Source organism: Theropithecus gelada, chromosome 9 (genome assembly GCF_003255815.1).
Source record: "Theropithecus gelada isolate Dixy chromosome 9, Tgel_1.0, whole genome shotgun sequence".
In the NCBI taxonomy this organism is placed as follows: Eukaryota; Metazoa; Chordata; class Mammalia; order Primates; family Cercopithecidae; genus Theropithecus; species Theropithecus gelada.
The window spans coordinates 89,703,532-89,725,479 of record NC_037677.1 but is presented as its reverse complement, the minus strand read 5'-3'; the positions used below and the strand labels follow the sequence as shown (position 1 = coordinate 89,725,479).

Below are 21,948 nucleotides of genomic sequence, written 5' to 3'. Positions count from 1 at the left end.
ACTGTTGCACTCCAGCTGGATGACAGAGCGAGACTATCTCAAGAAACAAAAAACCAGAATACCACAGTGATGCTAGCTGCTGTAAAAATTGAACCTCCAAATGTCCGTGTTCTAACACAAAAGTTTATTTCTCATTGATTCTAAGTAGATATTCCTCCAGGTAGGTAGCTGTCTTCCAAGCAGTGCTCCATGGACCCAGGTCCCTGCCATCTTCTAGCTCTGCAGTTCTTCAGTGCAGGAGTCTAAGGCTGCTGTTCCTTTTTGCAGTCAGAATAAAAAGGCACATAGAGACTCCTACCCACGAGGGATTTATGGGCCAGGTCCGGAGGGGATACACACGTCACTTCTACCCATGTTACCCTCTGGCTGAACTTGGTCACATGGCCTCCTCTAACCACAAGGGAGGCTGAGAAACAGGCACGCCATGAGCTCGTGCCACAGAATTAAATACAGAATGCTCCCACTTACCCGTTCTGGCGTCCTGGTCCCTTGACTATCGGCAGTCCGCAAGTTAGGTTTGAGCCTGGGTGGGGCAGGGCTCCTGGTCAGTTCTGTCAACTCTTCCTTCACAAGCCAAAGTCTGCATGTTGGTACCGCCTGTCCATTTTGGCAAAGTCTGGGATGAAGTGCTGGAAGCAGCTCCAGGCAATCTGGCTAAACTATTCCCAAATACTCATTCCTGCTTCAATGCCGCTTTCCATTGCAGAAGCCAACAAAATCCTGCACCGACACCTCGGGGCCCCTGAAGAGCGGCTTGCTCTTCACATCCTCAGGACTCAGGGGCTGGTCCCCGAGCACGTGGAAACAAGGACTTTGCACAGCACCTTCCAGCCCAACATTTCCCAGGTAAAGGGCCTCCCCTCCCTTAAAGACCATTATCCCTGCCCCAAATGCAATCAATGGCAGTAGTTGACGTGTTTGCCCCTTTTATCTTCTTTGAATGCTTTTAGATGTACAGAGATAGGAATGAGATTCAAATTAGTGTCATATTAAAGGGGAATTTTTTGTAAGAATTTCCAGGTAACTCTCTAAATCCAGAAAGGAGATTGGCCATGACTCAGATCAAACCAGAACCAGGGTCTCTCTGTCTCATCTCTGTTTCTCTGGGTCTATTTCATCTGCCCTCTTGCTGTGATCACCTTCCTATGAGTCCAGGTATTACAGAGAGTCCTTGAGTGCGTGTGTGTTGTAATGCAGCCCCATTTACTTCTAAATGCATAGGGATTCGTTGCCCAGACTTGGCCCCCTTGCCAACCATGGGACCACTCAGCTCCAGCGAGGTGGGCAGGGTCTGGGAAAGTGAGCTTAGCCCAGTTCAGGAGGTGCCATCTGAGACTACAGTATCAGGGAGGCGAGGACCATGTGGATAGCGATGGGGGACATTCCACTCCCAGAAGATGGAGAGCAGTTTCCACAGAAGCAAAGCAAGACATGGCCACTGACAAAATAATCTATGTGGAAGCTTGTTATAATAAAGATGTCCAGGTCATGTCTGAGATTTGGATCCAGTAGGTCTAGGGTGGGTCCAGGAATCTGAATTTTAACAAGTACCTGAAGAGGTTCTGATCACACTTTAAGAAATATTAATCTAGGATGGGCGAGGTGGCTCACACCTATAATCCCAACACTTTGGGAGGCTGAGGCGGGTGGATCACAAAGTCAGGAGTTTGAGACCAGCCTGGCCAAGATGGTGAAACCCCACCTCTACTAAAAATACAAAAATTAGCTGGATGCGATGGTGGGTGCCTGTAATCCCAGCTACTGGGGAGGCTGAGGCAGGAGAATTGCTTGAACTGGGGAGGCAGAGGTTGCAGTGAGTCATGATCACACCACTGCACTCCAGCCTGGATGACACAGCTAGACTCTGTCTCAAAAAAAAAAAAAAAGATTAATCTCATGATGCTAATATTGTTGACCCTGACAGCAAAACTATGGACGTGCTGATTGCAAAAGGGTTGGCCTGGGCTTTCTAGGTTGTTTTGTCACTTCCTTCTTGCTTTTATTTTGTTCTACATTTCCATTTCTTCCTTTCACCAAAGAATCTATTCCTCCTTTTTCTCCTCTTGCCCCTTAGCTGTATAAGGAGTTTCAAGAAATGACAGATTGAGGAAGAGTTCTCCCTGGGAATCCACAAACCCCCATCACTTCTGCCTACAGCATTAGCCACAGACTGTGACTGGGTTTGGGGAGACACTGGACGCCTAATATTCTGTAGAGTGCTTGATGAATTGTAGAGCCCTGAGCCCTACAGATTAGTTGGAGGAGCGTCGGATCATAGTAAAATATATCCCTTTTCAAGAGCTGCACTTAATGTATTTTGGTCACAATGCATTAGGAAGCCAATCTAGTGGTTTCCCTGGCAACTTTCTTGAAGATCAGTTTGTTTTTGTCTAAAGACAGAGTCTACAGAACATTCAAAAACAGTTTGAAGAATACAGATTGGTTCGTACGGTTGATATAGTTTTTTCATGGCATTCCTGACCTGTCTGGAAGAACATTCGAGTCAGATGGATGGGCCCAGTCTGTGGCAGTCAAAGAGCTGAGCAGGACCTCCCCAGGATGGCAGCACAAATGTCAGTCCAGGCTTTCACCTCCCCTTCCTGCTAGCCACTTACCTGGTGGTGGGCACCAATGAACCAATGGCCAGGAATCCTTACCTTTTGGGAACTATAATATTATCATTGTTTGAGCTCCTGTTTTGAAAATGCCATGTTGTCAGTTTTCCTTGTTGTAAGTTTTCCTTTTACAAAATTTAATACCATTTTCACTAATTGCATTCATTACTTTTTGTATTTTGAGGTAAGTAGAGAAACACTTGGGTATGGCAAAATGGAGATTGGTGTCAGGTGGGCAATGTGATGGATAGAATGACAGCATGAGAACTGCTAAAGGTGAAGGACCCAATTTTAAGTCATTGTAAGAGGGGGTGGGTGTGTGCGTGTGTGTGTGTGCATGCCTGCATGTGGGGTATATGTGTGGGTATGTTGGGATTGGGTTAGTGATGGGAAGTCTGCAGTTTTATTAACCAGGTGAGACCCAGACTATGATATAGGTGGACATGTGCAGCCATCAGAGACCCCTGGGTGAGAATGGAAAGTGGGTGGCCCAAATGACATTGTACATACAAGATTAATCTTGGTTTGCTCTCTTCCACTTCTTGCCTTCCATATGGACTAATAAATTAGAGGGACTGAAGAAACAGTTTCATCTAAGAAATATGAAAGAAAATTGTGGCTTCTGCTACCCATCATATAACTTCAGTCCTCTTTTCATTTTCAAATGGTTTAGGGAAAACTTCAGATGTGGGTGGATGTTTTCCCCAAGAGTTTGGGGCCACCAGGCCCTCCTTTCAACATCACACCCCGGAAAGCCAAGAAGTAAGTCATCTTGAGACCCTGCTACATACACTGGGCTGGGGACTTGGTCCAGGACCAGAAAAAAAGTACCTTCCAACTGTGCTTCTTGCAGATACTACCTGCGTGTGATCATCTGGAACACCAAGGACGTTATCTTGGATGAGAAAAGCATCACAGGAGAGGAAATGAGTGACATCTACGTCAAAGGGTGAGGTTAGCACACAAGAGACTTTGCCAAGCTCAGGGAAACAGACTCTCTCCTTCGTGAGTTTTCATTACTGAATGCGCCCAAGATAGGATTCTTGGTTTTTTGAGGCTATTTTATCTCATTAATGTGATCTACTTAGGTAGCTCCTGGAAAGCAAAGGGGAGAGAATAGAGAAAGAGAGAGTGAGACCTGTATGGACTTTGTTTATGAGCAAAGCTATATAAGGATTATAAGAACTGATAAATATTTATTTGTTTCCTTTTTGACAAAGTGGATTTTTTTTCAGTTTCTTGAGCAGATTTATTATTTCTGGGACTTTTTAGCCATGTAGTTTCTTTTTATTCCCCTTTGATACCCTGAATAGCCTTTGAGACACAAGTAAAGCTTCCAAAATTTCATTTTCTACATACTGTATTACCAGAAGCCCATGTCTATGGAAAAGAGGAAATGTTCACAGATTTCAAAAGAAGTCATTTATTCTACCAACCTGCACTGAATGCCAGCATCCAACATGTCCAGGGTCATTGTTGTTCAATATTCTCTTACTTGCCTAATTCAATTTCAAATCGTCTGTGTGGATGCCTTGATCATATGCCTCAATCATAGATGTTGCGTGCAGTACAGCATAGTGACTAAATTCTGGTACTTTCCCTGCTGGCTGGGCAAGGTAGTTAGCTCGCTGTTCCTCATCTGTAAAATGGTGATAATGATTATTCCCTCCTTCCCAGGGATATTCAGGTGATCCAATTATTCAAAGCATTTAGGACAGCGCCTGGCAGATAGTATTGTTGCTGTTCCACGTGGACTGAGTTTGGTTCCTTGATATATAAAAGATAAGACTTGTGACATTTAATATATTCATAAAGTCAGAATAAACTTTCACCTATATAATCCCATGTGGCCTTCAATCAAAACTTTGTTAAAGATATAATTAGTATCATTTAGGTTCACTGTAAACAGGGAATGTTTCATCAAGTTCTTCATTATTCTTTCTCATTTTGGGATCTCATTACCATTCTCTACGGAAAACTAATCAGCTAATTATATATATGCAAATTTATTTGACTATCATAAGCATTATTTTTTTTTTCAAATCGAGGAAACAAACTCAAGTAATTCTGAACTGAGAGAAAACTCCTCTAATCAGAGAATAAAGCTCAACTTAAAGTACTTTGAAAAATGTGCAATAAAAATCTAAATACGATATGTGAAAAGATACTAGACACAGCTGGGTATTGTATTACATATCAAGCTATACATACATGCACACAAATACATATACCTAGAGGAGCTGTTTGATTTGTCTTAAAGTATGAAAAGATTTATGTTTAAAATTAAATGTGAAAATTCACAAGAAAAGAGAGGAAGAGCTGTAAGGGTGAGCAGTCTAGGACAGGATGATGGTGACCCTTAGGGATAGGTCAGGAGGTGAGGCCACTAAGGTCGTGACCAAGAGAACATGAACTCACCTCGATGAGTTACCTTAAAAATTAATAGTCAAAACTGGGCATGGTGGCTTATGCCTGCAGTCTCAGCTACTCATGAGTCTGACGCAGGAGGATCACTTGAGCCCCGTAGTTTGAAGTCCAGCCTGGGCAGCATAGTGAGAATCTGGTTCTTTAAAAAGAAAAAAAGAAAGTTAATAGTCAAAAGGAATCTTTCAACTTATTTATCTAGTCAGTTAATTGACTAGCAAAGTACTGTAGTTGATTGATATTAATACCACTACTAATAGAAGGACTTAATATTTTCGAATGACTTTGCAGTCTCTATGGTTGAGGCAGAGTAACAGGTGTGGACTTTGCAATCAGACTGACCTGGGAATCATGTCAGTTCTGGGCTATGTGACCTTGTACAAGTTAATATATTCTCTCTGAACCTCAGTTTCCTCTTCCACAAAGTGGAGATAGTCACACAGTTGTTGGGAAGAATAAAATAATGCATGGTACATACCTGGTTCACAGAAGATAACCTGTGAGTTAAAGGTGTCCCCATTCGCACTCTGCCCCTGCTAAACCATAATCTTTTCTGTCTTCGTGTCGACCAGGTGAAGAGAGCACATATCATTAATCTTATTTTACAGATGCGAGATGAGGCTCAGAGAGTTTTTTCCAGCCAGGCCTGCCTCCTACCAAGAATCTCTATCTGTGGGGTCCAGGCATCAATATTTTTAAAATGTCCCCAGTCGATTCTAATGTGATTCTAATGTGCAGTTTCGAGAACCATGCACTCTCTATTGCTTTGACAGTGTAAAATCGAATGTTACCCCCTGGTTTCAAACTAGAAGTCCTCCCAGTAGCAACAGCTTCTTTTTGGGCACACTCATTCATTCGTTCCTTCAGTAGGTATTTATCTAGCGTCTGCTATGTGCCAGGCACAAGCAGAAGAAAACTTCTCGAACGTTAGAAGTTAAGATGTTAGTGAAATGAATGCTCATAGATATGCACGTGGAAATAAGAGCTGACATCTTCCTTGCCAGTATCATTAATATTATCATAGTGAATTTAAGAATAATTTATAAAAAGGAAGCTGTAAGATTACTTGATTTGTGCTTCTTTGGTCTGCTTAAGTAAAATATGGGAAAGGAAATGCTAAAATTTTGAGCTAACTCATATTCATTTAACCTATCAGCAGTGCTGACAGACACTGATGAGTTATAGTTGTGAGGACTCAAATCATAGCCAGCAGGCTTCAATGTACCCAAAATAGAAGCTACATTGTTGATGTTTTCCAGAAAATTTCACCTTAGCCCTGTTAACTGAAATCTAAAGGGTTTCCTGCTTTGGTTTTAGAGGGATGATATTTTATTTGGCCACAACCTGTGTTGGATGCAATAGAGCACCTCCCCTCCATAAATCACCCGCAGCTCCGTAGATAACTGGAATCTGCCCAAGAAAAGTGCATTCATTCTCCTGCTCTTCGCTCCCCTAATTACTGCACAATTTTGCGGCTACGTGACTTGTCAATCACGTGAAGCTAAGTCTATTTGCCTCTGCCTTTCAGCTGGATTCCTGGCAATGAAGAAAACAAACAGAAAACAGATGTCCATTACAGGTCTTTGGATGGTGAAGGGAATTTTAACTGGAGATTTGTTTTCCCGTTTGACTACCTTCCAGCCGAACAACTCTGTATCGTTGCGAAAAAAGTGAGCTCTGAAATATGCCAGTGGGAAGTGGGTATCACGGATCTTCCTTAACGCAAACTCATAGAAGGCTGGAGCTGCTCAGGATCTCGGACGTCACTGAGTCTGGCTCCTTTTCAGTAGAGATGGGGAATCTGCCACCTTGATACTGGTCCAAGGTCACACTGCTAGGACAGGTGTTTGTGTAATTAGGAAGCATAAGGAACACAACTTTCCCCTCACATACTGGTGGTGCGGTGAAGGATAAAGGGGAGAAGTAATGGTTTTGTATTAGTATAAACAACAACCCAAGTGTGTTCTTTATGTGACAGGGAGACTGACGTCTTCCCAGGCTAGGCAGAGTCAAGCAGAGGCCCGGTATTAAAGTGGGTGTCCTTCCTTATTAAACCTCCACGTCTGCTTTACCTCCTTCTGAGACACCGCCGTGAGGGCTCAGGGCCCTTCTGGTCTTAACTAGTTAGACTTTCAGTTACAGAACTCAACTCAAACTGGCTGACGCCAGAAAAGGGATGTATTGGTTCACATTACCAAAAAGTCCAGGGGTCTGCTGGCTTTAGGCCCGTCTGGATCCCGCGGTGAAGTGATGATGACTTTAGAAATTGGTCTCACGCTCCCCGCTCCTCCGCCCCACCCTCCTCCACGGACTCACGGTGGCAGCCCCAGGTAACATCCTGTCCTCCCCTCTAACCTCAGCAGAAAGAGAAGAGCGAAGCCCTCATGGGGCCCACCAGAGTTCTGGAATTGGGCCTCAGTGTCTCTGCCTTTGGGGGTCATGTGCCTATCCCTGAACCAACCATTGTTGCCCAGGGATGCTCTGATTGTCCAGGCTCCAGAGTTAGAGACAGAGGCAGCTTCTCTAAAATTTGGGGGAAAGGGGAGTCCGCTAAGGAAAAGCTGGGTGCCTTCATTCCAATAAAGGGGGTCTAGAACCTGCATAGTCAATAATAACAGATGTCTTCCATAGATGCCCTGTTCCATTCCTGCCTCCACATTCTCTCAGCTTCCCCTAGCTCTGCCTGGTCACCTCCTCTCCCCACACCTGATCAGAATGTACCAGCCACCAGCCCTGTGTCGCATTAGGCCTACCCTCTGCTGGCTCTACTCAGTGCTAATGCTGTAGTAAGCACTGTTTTTTGGTTTTTGAGACAGAGTTTCACTGTTGTCACCCAGGCTGGAGTGCAATGGCACAATCTTGGCTCCCTGCAACCTCCACCTCCTGGATTCAAGCGATTCTCCTGCCTCAGCCTCCCAAGTAGCTGGGATTACAGGCATGCACCACCACGCTTGGCTAATTTTGTATTTTTAGTAGAGATGGGGTTTCTCCATGTTGGTCAGGCTGATCTTGAACTCCCGACCTCAGGTGATCCACCCACCTCAGCGCTGCAAAGTGCTGGGATTACAGGTGTGAGCTACCGCATCCAGCCAGTGGGTGGGTTTTCATACCAGTGGGATGAATGCCTTCAAAGGGGGCCTTTTTTTTTTCTTTTTGAGACAGGGTCTCACTCTGCCACCCAGGCTGGAGTGCAGTGGTGCATCATGGCTCACTGCAGCCTTGACCTCCTGGGCTGAAGCAATCCTCCCACCTCAGCTTCCCTAGTAGCTGGAACTACAGGCATGCATCACCAAGCCTGGCTAATTTTCATATTTTTTGTAGAGATAGGGTTTCACTTTGTTGCCCAGGCTGGTCTCGAACTCCTGGGATCAAGCTATTCTCCCACCTTGGCCTCCCAAAGTGCCAAAGGGGCTTTCAAGAGGCACAGAGGCTCAATGTGACATCAAAAATGCATACTTTCAGATGGTGTGGCATCAGGGCTGATGGCAGGGATCAGGCCTTTTAGGTACGGTTACCTTTCAGTTTACCCACATCTAGGGCTGGACCTCCCCATACCCTGTGGTGCTTAGAGCATGATCCTACCCAGGACAGTCAGGCAGCAACAGACAATAGCAGAGTGGGCTGTCCAGTCCCTCAGAGCCAGGCTCTCTGAGCCCTGCAAAGGAAAACATTCCTGGAATATGAAAAACAAACAACCCAGTGATCTTCCTTCAAATTAATGAAGCACTGGGAAATTTCCTTTCCACTAGGACCAGAGGAACTTAGGTGTACCTGAGCTGAAGAGATGTTTAATCTTGGCTAACATTGAGGCAAGGAGAAGCAAGAACTTGCAGGACATTTACCTAGTCCTCCTTCGACTCTACCTCTAGTATGAGGATCTGAGGGTCTTAAGTGACCACAAGCAAACAAAAGCCAGTGGTATTTTTCTTTCTTCTTTCTTTCTCTGTTCTTTCTTTCTTTTTTTTTTTGTTTTCTAAGATGATAGAATCTCACTCTGTCACCCAGGCTGGAGTGCAGTGGTATGATCTCGGCTCACTGCAACCTCCACCTCCCAGGTTCAAGTGATTCTCATGCCTCAGCCTCCCAAGTAGCTGGTATTACAGGCATGCACCATCATACCTAGCTATGTTTTGTATTTTTAGTAGAGACGGGGTTTCACCATGTTGGCCAGGCTGGTCTCAAACTCCTGGCCTCAAGTGTCCTCAGCCTCCCAAAGTGCTGGGATTACAAGCCACTGCACCCAGCCCAGTGGTATTTTTCAAAGGCCAAAAATCCCAGGACATTCTAAATCTGCACTGAGAAAAGAGTAGAATCTGGGCCGTCTCCTTACCGCCACGTAGAATGAGAGCACACTCAGACATCTGTGTGGGTGGGGGGTGGGGGGTGGGCGGAAAGTTGCTAAGCAGAAGTGACACCCCAGTGGGTGATAACTGTGGGCTGGCCTAGAATGCCTGGCCTTAGGAGGATAATCTAAATAGGACATAGGGGTCTTTGGTGGGGAGATGAGTCACTCTCCAACCCCCAGGTGGCAGCAGGAAGTCACACTGATAGGGACATGGCAAGAAATCTTTGGGAAAAGCCTGGGACATTCTTTCAGTTGCCCAGCTTGTGATTTCCTGGGGAGCCGGACTGCTCTCCATACAGATAAAGTGGAAGGATTGAGGCCCAAGGGAGTGTCAGGGTGGGAGGTGCAAAGGCGAGAAAGGCCCCCGCTTTGATGCTGTCTTAAGGAGCCAAAGGTGAGTGTTTCAGAGTCATCATGATCACCTGGTGTGTCCATGTTTCTTTTCATTTTAGGAGCATTTCTGGAGTATTGACCAAACGGAATTTCGAATCCCACCCAGGCTGATCATTCAGATATGGGACAATGACAAGTTTTCTCTGGATGACTACTTGGGTAGGGCTTCCATTTGGATCATTGCTTCTAAGAAACTATACTTGGAATTAGTGAGGTCAATGAAAACTTGGAAGCAATTCTTTAAATCTTCAATACTTTTTGGTAATGGGGGCCTGGTGGGGGATAGGGACACACCCACTGCTTGCATGAGCTCTTGGCAGTGCGGCCTGACAGTGAGTACCATCCCTTTTCAAGGGCTCTGGTGAGGGTCTTACACCAGCTCCTGTCTGTCTGTGGAGACTCAAATCCTGTTTCTGCAGGCGGATGCCACACTCCTATATCCACTTTCAAACCAGCCACTCTCTCCTCAGCATCTGGGAATCAGCTCCTAGCCTCCTCAACCTGTTCCCAAGTTACCAAGGTCCCCCAATCCCCCAGCCATTGCTCCTGTCTTCTGTGGTAAGGGCACTAGTTCAATGCACCCTCAGCCCGGGCCCCTCCCTCTCCTGGCGCACTCCTCCCTCGCCCCCCATGGCACTGTGCTCTCCAGATTTTCACTCTTCCTGGCTCTGGCCTTGTCACATTAGCCAGCCTTGTTTCTGCATCCCACTCTATTTTTTAATTTTTTGTATTTTTGGAGACAAGTCTCTCTTTGTTACCCAGGCTGGAGTGCAGTGGCACGATCATAGCTTACTGTAACCTCAACCTCCTGGGCTCAAGAAATCCTTCCCCCTCAGCCTCCTGAGTAGCTGGGACTACAGGCGTGTGCCACCACACCTGGCTAATTTTTTTTTTTTTTTTTACTTTTTAGTACAGATGAGGTCTCACTATGTTGCCCAGGCTGGTCTTAAACCCCTGAGCTCAAGCAATCCTTGCACCTCAGCCTCCCAAAGTGCCAGGATTACAAGCATAAGCCACAGTGCCCAGACTCCCACTCTTTAAATACAGGCCTTCCCTGAGGTTCTTCTGCTCTCCTCCAACCTGCCAACCACCCCTTCCAGGGATTTACCCACTCTCACCTCAGTGGAAGGTCATGCTTCAACTCTCACCTTTCTGCAAAGTGTGGCTCCTAAACCAGGATGTGTAGCCTGTGCTCTCAGAGTGCCTGTGGTACAGTCAAAGGAAATCGTTGAGGGTCATTCCCGATTCCTGGCCAGAATCCCCTACCCTTATACCTGGCAGGCAGCTCGCCTGTACTGTGACTGAAATCTCACTCAGCATTTCTTCCCTCACCTCACCCCTGCTCTCCTCAGGAACTTATTTAGCAGCTCACGACCCCTCCATTTCCCCAGCCACCCAGGCGAAAGCACCCAAAGTCCTCTGTAGTTTTCCTCCTCTCTTTTCCCCCACGCCCCACCAGCCACTCCATCCTACAGTGTCATCTGTTTTATCACACACACTTATTTTCTTAGTCCTGTGATCTCTGCCACTTGCCAGTTGAACCTCACTTTCTGCTAGCCACATGTTACAGTAGCCCCTGACTGGTCTCCCTGTTTCCACGCTGCTTCCAGGGGTCCCTCCTGGCAGAGGAAACACCCGCCAAAGGTTGTATCTTATTTATCCCTTTTCCCTGCACAGCACTTAATGCAATGGTTTTGACTTAGTGCTTAGTAAGAGGTCAGTAAACAGATGAGTATGCAAGTAGGCTTACATAAAGCAAATGGATAGTAAATTCTAGGCTAATAAAGGGTTTGCCCTTGGCTTTGTTTGTTGAGACAGTCTCTCACTCTCTCGCTCAGGCTGGAGTGCAGTGGCACGATCTAGGATCACTGCCACCTCTACCTCCTGGGCTCAGGAGATCCTCCCAACCTCAGCCTCCCAAGTAGTTGGGACCACAGACACGTGCCACCAAGCCTGGCTAATTTTGTGTATGTTTTGTAGAGATGGGGTTTTGCCATGTTGCCCAAGCTGGTCTCAAATTCCTGAGCTCAAGTAATCTGCCCACCTCGGCCTCCCAATATTGCTGGGATTACAGGCATGAGCCACCATGCCTGGCCTTCCTTTGGAATTTAAACAAAACTGTCAGACAACAAATAAAGAGAATGACTGTTTCTCAAAATGCCGAGTGAGAACATAACCAAAAGGAGAGGGGAGACAAAAGCAGTCACAGGTCAAGAAAGGCTAAGGTCACGTGTCTTATGGGTCCACTATATGCTGAAGGGCCGTCCCTAAGTCTGACAGTTTAAAGAGAAAATGCCACAACCTCCCTGTTGCTCTTTGCTGCCACTACTGAAGGTCAGACTCTTGCCCCAGTCATCCATAGACTTGACCCCACATCACACTCACCATTTTCTGGAGGAAAGGGCTCACAGGAGTCCCCAAGCCCAAAACACACTTTTCCCTAACTGTGGAAGTGGTACTAAAGAGTTAATGCGGCCGGGCGTGGTTGCTCATGCCTGTAATTCCAGAACTTTGGGAGGCCAAGATGGGTGGATCACCTGAGGTCAGGAGTTCAAGACCAGCCTGGCCAACATGGCAAAACCTCGTCTCCATGGCAAAACCCCATCTCCACTAAAAATCAAAAATTAGCTGGGCATGGTGGTGCACACCTGTAGTCCCAGCTACTAGGGAGGCTGAGGCATGAGAATCGCTTGAACCCAGGAGGCGGAGGTTGCAGTGAGCCGAGATCACATCACTGTATTCCAGCCTGGGTGAGAGAAAGAGACTCAGTCTCAAAACAAACAAACAAGAGTTAATGCCTCACATTATAGAAGGGACGATGTGCTTCTCCAGCCACTCTGATTGAGGCTAGGAGTCTCAGTTCCTGGTGAGGATTTTCTTTTGAGTCGTGTTCCTTCTCAAGATTCTGTTTCTGAGGTTTTACTAGGAGAGTCTTGGATGTGCACATTTCATGCAGCATCCTGTGTTGGTTTGTTTTGTTTTTTGTTTTTTGGGTTTTTTTTTTTTTGAGACAGTCTCGCTCTGCTGCCCAGGCTGCAGAACAGTGGTGCGATCTCTGCTCACTGCAACCTCTGCCTCCCAGGCTCACGCGATTCTTGTGCCTCAACCTCTTGAGTAGCTGGGATTACGGATGTGTGCCCTCGTGCCCAGCTAATTTTTAGGAGAGACGGGGTTTCACCATGTTGGCCAGGCTGATCTCGAACTCTTGGCCTCAAGTGATCTGCCCACCTCAGCCTCCCAAAGTGCTAGGATTGTAGCTGTGAGCCCAGCCAGCATCCTGTGTTCTAAGCACCTATTGTCTTGACCCAAAGCCAAATGACCTCTCTGCTCAGGGCAGCTCAGAACTAAAAGGAAAACATTTCAGATCCAAGGGCCTTGAGTTGAGTGAAAATTGTGTCTGTAGATATTTCATTACTTTTAGTTTAAAGAACTCTGTTTATGCTCATGTCTTTGAGAAAGAAAACAGGAGATGCTGTACAGCTGATGGCTATTTCTTCAGCCATTTTCCATCCTAACTGGAAAGACTTTAAATGTCTGCCAGGCCCCCTTTCTCTAACTCACCTTTTACATGTTCAAAATCACTGCATGCCTCTCTCCGGACAAGAACGTTCTGTTCACTTGTGAACAACAGCTGATCCACTTGAAGCTCATTTGGACTTACTGTTGTTTCCTTGGCTAGGTTTCCTAGAACTTGACTTGCATCACACTATCATTCCTGCAAAATCACCAGAGAAATGCAGTTTGGACATGATTCCGGACCTCAAAGCCATGGACCCCCTTAAAGCCAAGACAGCCTCCCTCTTTGAGCAGAAGTCCATGAAAGGATGGTGGCCATGCTACGCAGAGAAAGATGGCGCCCGCGTGATGGCTGTATGAACATTTCCTGGTTCTGGTTGAAGATCGTTTGTGCCTTTTATCATTTCGGTTTTGCCCTTTATCCATAGACTTACTCCAGATAAAATGAAGTTTTAAATTGGTGGGAGTTTAAGTTATAGGAACAGTTTGTCTTTGGGATATGTTTGCCTTTGTCTTACAATATAAGGTGGGAGATGCTATAAGCATGTGCTTGGAGTTGGAGGAAGGTGAAGTAGTTGGAATGGTCAAAAACTAGAAGCTCAGGTAGTTTCACTATATTTTCCTTGGGACTCTTCTTCATCAGGAAAGTTAATTAATGCTGGGCTTCTAGTACAATTTAGTATGGAAAAGGGAACTTCAAATTTGGACTTTTCTCATTAAAAAAAAAAAAGGTGGGGCTGAGTGTGGTGGCTCATGCCTGTAATCCAAGGCGGGTGGATCACCTGAGGTCAGGAGTTCAAGACCAACCTGGCCAACATGGCAAAACCCCATCTCTACTTAAAAAAAAAAAAAAAAAGTAGCCAGGAGTGGTGATGCACACCTGTAGTCCCAGCTACTCAGGAGGCTGAGGCATGAGAATCACTTGGACCTAGGAGGTGTAGGTTGCAGTGAGCCAAGATCATGCCACTGCACTCCAGCCTGGGTGATAGAGTGAAAGTCTGTCTCAAAAAAAAAAAAAAAAAAAAAAGGGTGGAAGCAGCAAGATGTGCTGGCATTAGTTGGATAAAAAGGCCACAAATTACAAGCAAGTTCAGGAACTCAAGATGTATTTTGATCTAGAAGCAATAGTGTGGGTTACCATACCATATCACAAACGACTACCGAGTTCATTATGCATTATTAAAAATAGCTAACATTTTTTATCATTAATTTTGAACCAGGCAGTATGCCAAGTGCCTTACATTCATAATCTTTTTAAAAACAACCTTGGTGTATAATTTACATAAACTGTATTCATTTAAAGTACACAATTTGATGAGTTTTGACAGATGTATACACTCATCGAACCATAATCAAGATCCGGAACCTTCCCATCACCTCCAAAATGTCCTTGTGCTCTCTCTGGAGTCCATTGCTCCCTCCCTCCCTGGTCCCAGGAAACCACTGACTGCTTTCCATTACAATACAGCAGTTTGCACATAACCTCACTTAGTTCTGCTGACAACGCCATGAAGTAGACATTGTCCCCATTTTAGCGATTCCACAAACAGGCTTGGAGAGATCAAGCAACTTGCGGAAGTCAGAAACCCAGCTTTGTCTGACTTGTAAGGGTAGGAGTCCTCAGAGCTCTACTCAGGGCCAGTGCTTCCCAGATTGTTGGTGACCTTGCGGGCTTTCCTGGCTCTTAGAAAGTCAGTTACAATTTTAGGTATGGCTCACTATGAAAGTGGGCAAGTTTGTTTTTAGTTTTTGGAGATGAAGTCTCACTCTGTCGCCCAGGCTGGAGTGCAGTGGTACAATCTCCGCTCACTGCAACCTCCTCCTCTCGAGTAGCTGGAACTACAGGTGCACGCCACCATGCTGGCTAATTTTTTTGTATTTTTAGTAGAGATGGGGTTTCGCCATGTTGGCCAGGCTGGTCTTGAACTCCTGACCTCAGGTGATCCTCCCGCCTCGGCCTCCCAAAGTGCTAGGATTACAGGCATGAGCCACTGCACTGGGCCAAAAGTGGGCAAGTTTCTAGACCACTTTCACTTTGGCCTCACTGTTCTCATTTGCACATGAACACAATAGTAGTTGTAGGGTTGCCATGAGTATTATATGAGATAACCCATGTAGAACATTTAAACGGTGCTGGGAGCATCACTCAGGAACCCCTGAGCAGGGAGACAACATTCATTCACTCACTCACTCATTGAGCTAGTGTACACGGAGTACCTACTGAATGACAGCAACTGTGCACAATAGGTGACAATGATAGGCATGAAGAGACATGGCTCTGTTCTCTTAATGGGAGCCTACAATAATGCTCAATAAATATTAGATATTGTTATTAGCGGTATTCAGGTTAGTCTGGGTCCAAGTGAAGTTACATAGGAAGGTGTGTGGGAAGACAAGGAGACCAATGTGAGAACGTTAGAGGGGGATACAGCAAATGAAAAGTAGGGAGTGGGGGAAGCAATTTGTCCTCAAAGTTTCCCACACAGCATCAGTTCAGAAACACATGGACGAGGAAATGGGATGAAATCTCTTGAGAAAAACTGAAGGCAATCTAAGGATTGTTTTACAAGTATAAAAATCATTGCTCAGGGAATACTCCTTGGGTTGAAGTAAAAATATTTGTGAAACGTGATGTCATGTGTTTAACCTGCTCTGCTTTACTGAAGGGGAAAGTGGAGATGACATTGGAAATCCTCAACGAGAAGGAGGCCGACGAGAGGCCAGCGGGGAAGGGGCGGGACGAACCCAACATGAACCCCAAGCTGGACTTACCAAAGTGAGAGGCCTTCTTTGTTCTCCCACTCCCCAAACACCTGCAGTCTGAGAGCCCCCCTTCCCATTGCCTTAATGAGATGGATTAGCTTTTGTGGTCTTCCTAATCTGGTAGTTAATAGTAGTGGGTAGGGGTGGAGAGGTTGGTGATCTGGCTTCGTTTAAAGAATTCTCCTTTCCAGGAAACCAAAGTTCAGCATCTTAGGAAGCTGTCATAGTTTAAAGAGCCTTTCTCAGTCAACGAAGGGGAATATCTTTTCTTGACCTCATTAATATGATTCTTTATTCCTGAAACTGTGTTATGCTCTGGGATAAAATATGCATCCCTCCTGAGTTGGGTAGGTGATACCGTTTCTTTGCAATGCAGTCGACCAGAAACCTCCTTCCTCTGGTTCACCAACCCATGCAAGACCATGAAGTTCATCGTGTGGCGCCGCTTTAAGTGGGTCATCATCGGCTTGCTGTTCCTGCTCATTCTGCTGCTCTTCGTGGCCGTGCTCCTCTACTCGTTGCCGGTAGGAGCCCTTCCTTGGCCCCTTGTCTTGGCTTTCTTGTGAGTTGCGGTTGGCCCTCTCCCTTGGCATCTGCCCTGACCACTGTGCAGAAGAATGACCTGCTCAGCAGCGTGGGGTTGCAACCCTTCTGCTTTGGGGAAATTTAAAGTAATGTGTCTTGTAATTAGAATCACATTCCCAGGGTTTCACAAATTACGGGCAGAACTTTGCTTTATGGTCTGAAAATAACTTTGGTCTCAGCAATTCTAGGAGAAATCACTCAGGTCTCAATCAGTGTGTGTCTGGACCACAGCCAGCGTTTCCAACTGATCTTCCTGACTTCAGACTTTCTTGTTCCAAACCATCCTGCACCCCAATTCCTTGTCCTAGCTTCAAGAATCCCCAAATCTGGGTTCATTGTGGGTCTACATACACCCTGTGTTCCACCCAAACTAGATCGTTGATCCCAACCTCCCCAAATATTATTGCCCTTACCTATCTGGATGCCTTTGCCAATTTTGTTTCTCTGTCCATATTTATCTATCAAAACCTCACTCATTCTTTAAGGTTCATGTCACATATACCCTCCCCCTTAAATTTTCCCCTAATCACCCCAGCCATAAATGGGAATCCAAGTGGGAGATTTGGCAGTGTGCCTAGAAGCAGTACCTCCCTTCCTCCATCCAGACGATGTATTGTGCATCTGCGATAGGCTAGGAATTAAGTTATAGAGACGATTGAATTATTGGCATGACGGGTGCCCAGGAGCAGTTCATATTCTGGGAACTAGCAGCCATGGGAACAAGGACACATTACTAAGGGAGGTGAGCTGTTATGGAGACAGAAACAAACAACCGTGGGCACCCCCTGCTAAGACAGTTCCTCCAAGGAGGGGACATTCAAGTTTGCCAAGTGGAGAAGGGATAGTCCAGGCAGAGGAAGCCATGCTCAGAAGTTGGACGAGTGGCACTGAATGTCACAGGAGGCATTCAAAAGCTCTTACTCCAAACTTCACATTAATAATATCAGCCGGGCGAGGTGGCTCATGCCTGTAATCCTGGCACTTTGGGAGACTGAAGCGGGTGGATCACTTGAGGTCAGGAGTTCAAGACCAGTGAACTCCAGCATAGTGAAACCAACATAGTGAAACCCCGTCTCTACTAAAATTACAAAAATTAGTTGGGTGTGGTGGCACATGCCTGTAATCCCAGCTACTGGGGAGGCGGAGGTTGCAGTGAGCTGAGATCACACCACTGCACTCCAGCCTGGATAAAGAAGCAAGACTCTGTCTCAAAAAAATAGTATTGTAGCCACACTAGTAGCAGGGGTTTGGGTTTTGTGTCTTCATTTTTGTGTCTTCATTTTTCCCCAGTAAAGTACTTCCAGTTTGTCATCTATGAGTATATGTACACTATTTTATAGTCGTAGATGGTCAAACTGCTTTTTTGTTTGTTTGTTTGTTTGTTTTCCTGGAGACAGTCTCACTGTATCACCTAGGCTGGAGTACAGTGGCAGGATCTCAGCTCACTGCAACCTCTGCCTCCCAGGTTCAAGCATTGCTCATGCCTCAGCCTCCCAAGTAGCTGGGATTACAGGCGCCTGCCACCACATCCAGTCAATTTTTGTATTTTTAGTAGAGACAGGGTTTCACCATGTTGGCCAGGCTGGTCTCGAACTCCTGATCTCAAGTGATCCATCCACCTCGGCCTCCCAAAGTGCTAGGATTACAAGTATGAGCCACCACACTCAGTCCCAGCCCCACTGTCTTGACCATTTAAAAAGCTGCTCCTAGTTATTTTATTTTTATTTTTTTTTTTGAGATGGAGTCTTGCTCTGTCACCTAGGCTGGAGTGCAGTGGCACAATCTTGGCTCACTGCGAAATCTGCCTTGCAGGTTCAAGCGATTCTCCAGCCTCAGCCTCCCAAGTAGCTGGGATTACAGGCACCCACCACCAGACCCAGCTAATTTTTTTATTTTTAGTAGAGATGGGGTTTCACCATGTTGGCCAGGCTGGTCTCCAACTCCTGACCTCATGTGATCCGCCCGCCTTAGCCTCCCAAAATGCTGGGATTACAGGCATGAGCTACTGCGCCAGCCTAGTTATTTTTCCTGATTTAGATTTTATTGGCAGCTGGGTACAGTGGCTCACACTTATAATCCCAGCAATTTGGGAGGCTAAGGCGAGCGGATCACCTGAGGTCAGGAGTTTGAGACCAGCCTGACCAACATGGTGAAACCCCATCTCTACTAAAAATTAAAAAATTAGCCGGGCATGGTGGTGGGTACCTGTAATCCCAGCTACTTGGGAGGCTGAGGCTGGAGAATCGCTTTAACCTGCGAGGCAAAGGTTGCAGTGACCAGAGATCGTGCCACTGCACTCCAGCCTGGGTGACAAGAGAGAAACTCCGTCTCGAAAAAAAAATTCTATTGGTTTAAACCAGTAGTTCCCAATTAGGGGAGATTTTGCTCCCCACCCCCAAGAAGACATTTGGCAAAGTCTGGAGACATTTTGGTTGCAACAACTTGGGGGGTGCTACTGGCACTCTGTGGGTAGAGGCCAGTGACAGCTGCTGAACATCCTACAAGGCACAGGACCCTCCCCAACAAGAATCATCTGGTTCAAAATGTCAGTAGTGCCAAGATTGAGAAACCCTAACTGAAAACCATATATACATACATATTTTTTTTTTTACCACTGTTTTTGTTTCCTTTCCAGAACTATTTGTCAATGAAGATTGTAAAGCCAAATGCGTAACAAAAGCAAAGGCTTCATTTCAAGAGTCATCCAGCAATGAGAGAATCCTGCCTCTGTGGACCAACATCTAGTGTGATTTTGTGTCTGAGACCACACCCCAGTAGCAGGTTTCGCTACGTCACCGAGCCCCATTGATTCCCAGAGGGTCTTAGTCCTGGAAAGTCAGGTCAACAAGCAACATTTGCATCATGTTATCTCTTAAGTATTAAAAGTTGTATTTTCTAAAGTTTAAATCATGTTTTTCAAAATATTTTTCCAGGTGGCTGGTTCCATTTAACAATTATCTTTTTATGTGTCTTCGGTTCTAGAATTCAGTTTTTTGAAATTGCTAAATAGAATTCAAAAATCTCTGCATATTGAGGTGATATACTTCATATTTGTAATCAACTAAAAGAGCTGTGCATTATAAAATCAGAATAGTTAGAACAATTCTTATTTATGCCCACAACCATTGTTATATTTTGTATGGATGTCATAAAAGTCTATTTAACCTCTGTCATGAAACTGAATAAAAATGGTTCACCTTTGCCCTTGGCTGTTGGTTGTAGCTGTGGGTCAAGTTGGGAAGGAGGCATTTTTCTGGCCTTGTCTCAGTGAAGAGAAGGCCATGGCATACCTCTGGGCCACATGCCCTTTATAAATATCCTGCCCAATTTTAGCCAATTGGTCAAACTGAATATAACATTATAAATAATAAAAACTAACACTTGGCCTGGCACAGTGGCTCACGCCTGTAATCCCAGCACTTTGGGAAGCCGAGGCGGGCAGATCACCTGAGGTTGGGAGTTCAAGACCAGCCTGACCAACATGGAGAAACCCTGTCTCTACTAAAAATACAAAATTAGCCGGGCATGGTGGTGCATGCCTATAATCCCAACTGCTCGGGAGGCTGAAGCAGGAGAATCGCTTGAACCGGGGAGGCGGAGGTTGTGGTGAGCCGAGTTTGCACCATTGCACTCCAGCCTGGGCAACAAGAGTGAAATTCTGTCTCAAAAAAAAAAAAAGAAGAAAAAGCTGACACTAAAGAGACTTACTCTGTGCGCAGCACTGTTTTAAGTGGTTTATGTGTATTAACCCACTTAAGGACAAGGAAGCCCTATAAACGTAGGTAACATTCTTAACCCCATGTGTAAGTCCGTTTTCACACTGCTATAAAGGTACTACCGGAGACAAGGCACTTTATAAAGAAAGGATGTTTAATTGACTCACAGGTCTGCATGGCTGGGGAGGCCTCAGGAAACTTACCATCCTGGTGGAAGGCAAAGGAGAAGCAAGCACCTTCTTCACAAGGTGGCAGGAGAGAGCGAGCAAACAGGGCAGACGCCAGACACTTAGCAAACAACCAGATCTTGTGAGAACTCTCTCACTATCATGAGAACAGCACGGGAGAAACCATCCCCATGATCCAGTTACCTCCCACCAGGTCCCTCCCTCAACATGTGGGGATTACAATTCAGATCACAATTCAAGATGAGATTTGGGTGGGGACACAGCCAAACCATATCACCCCATTTACAGTTGAAGAAAGTAAGTCACAAAGAGGTTTAGGAACTTGCCCAAAGCCACATAACCAATAAGTGGTAGAGCTGGAACTTGAACCAAGGCAGTCTTAACTTCTTTTTCATATAATGGAGTTTTGCTCTTGTTGCCCAGGCTGAAGTGCAATGGCGCGATCTTGGCTCACTGCAACCTCCACCTCCCAGATTCAAGCGATTCTCCTGTCTCAGTCTCCCAAGTAGCTGGGATTACAGGCACCACCTACCACGCCCAGCTAATTTTTTCTATTTTTAGTAAAGACGGGGTTTCAGCATGTTGGCAAGGCTGGTCTCAAACTCCTGACCTCAGGTGATCCACCCACCTTGGCCTCCCAAAGTGCTGGGATTACAGGCGTGAGCCACTGTGCCTTGCCAGCTTCTCTTAACCATAAATCTATATACCACCAGTGGGAGGTCTGTCAAGAGAAACATACGGCTGAGATTGTCAAGTAATGAGTGACAGCAACACAGTGTGACTCCATGTCAACGCGAAAGACAGCATGTTCTAGAACATGTGAGAAAACCGTCCTGTTATATGAGAGACCATGGTAAGATCAGTAAACAGCTCTATTCAAACGGCAACATAGAGCTGAGGGGAGTAAGAAATGGTACAATAATGACAATGCTTTTAGACGCTTAGACAAAGTTAAACTGCAACGGTGATCGTGTCAGTGTTATTGCTAAGTTGATTCACGTTTTGAATATTTTAATTCCCTTTATGGCCTGCCCCAAATCCTAGCATTCAATACACAAAATCACTAAGAGGCAATACACAGGATATTCTCCAACGCTGCTGAATTTGAATGCTCATCATCTCCCATATACCTCGTCCCCTCCTTTCTCAATGGCACCCCTGCCTTCATTGGTGGAACTCCTGCCTGCCCTCAGTGTTCTGGTTCAAATGCCACTTTCTTTTTTCTTTTTTTTTGAGACAGTCTCACTCTGTCACCCAGGCTGGAGTGCAGCAGCACAACCCCGGCTCACTGCAACCTCTGCCTTCCAGTTTCAAACGATTCTCCTGCTTCAGCCTCCTGAGTAGCTGAGATTACAGGAGCCTGACACCACATCTGGCTAATTTTTGTATTTTTAGTAGAGTCG

The 21,948-nt window shown here is 45.7% G+C and overlaps 1 protein-coding gene across 2 annotated transcripts in view; it reads left to right on the top strand.

Moving 5' to 3' along the window:
• The window catches only part of MYOF (myoferlin), a 171,706-nt gene extending 151,864 nt beyond the window's left edge, over window positions 1-19,842 (top strand). For both annotated transcript variants that reach the window (XM_025396191.1, XM_025396190.1), the window contains 9 exons: window positions 707-846; window positions 3,289-3,377; window positions 3,469-3,564; window positions 6,568-6,709; window positions 9,837-9,936; window positions 13,457-13,647; window positions 15,960-16,069; window positions 16,433-16,580; window positions 19,277-19,842. In XM_025396191.1, the coding sequence (XP_025251976.1) occupies window positions 707-846; window positions 3,289-3,377; window positions 3,469-3,564; window positions 6,568-6,709; window positions 9,837-9,936; window positions 13,457-13,647; window positions 15,960-16,069; window positions 16,433-16,580; window positions 19,277-19,315 (1,055 nt within the window). In that variant the 3' untranslated portion in view covers window positions 19,316-19,842. The remainder of the gene's footprint in view (window positions 1-706; window positions 847-3,288; window positions 3,378-3,468; window positions 3,565-6,567; window positions 6,710-9,836; window positions 9,937-13,456; window positions 13,648-15,959; window positions 16,070-16,432; window positions 16,581-19,276) is intronic.
• The last annotated feature ends 2,106 nt before the right edge of the window (window positions 19,843-21,948 follow it).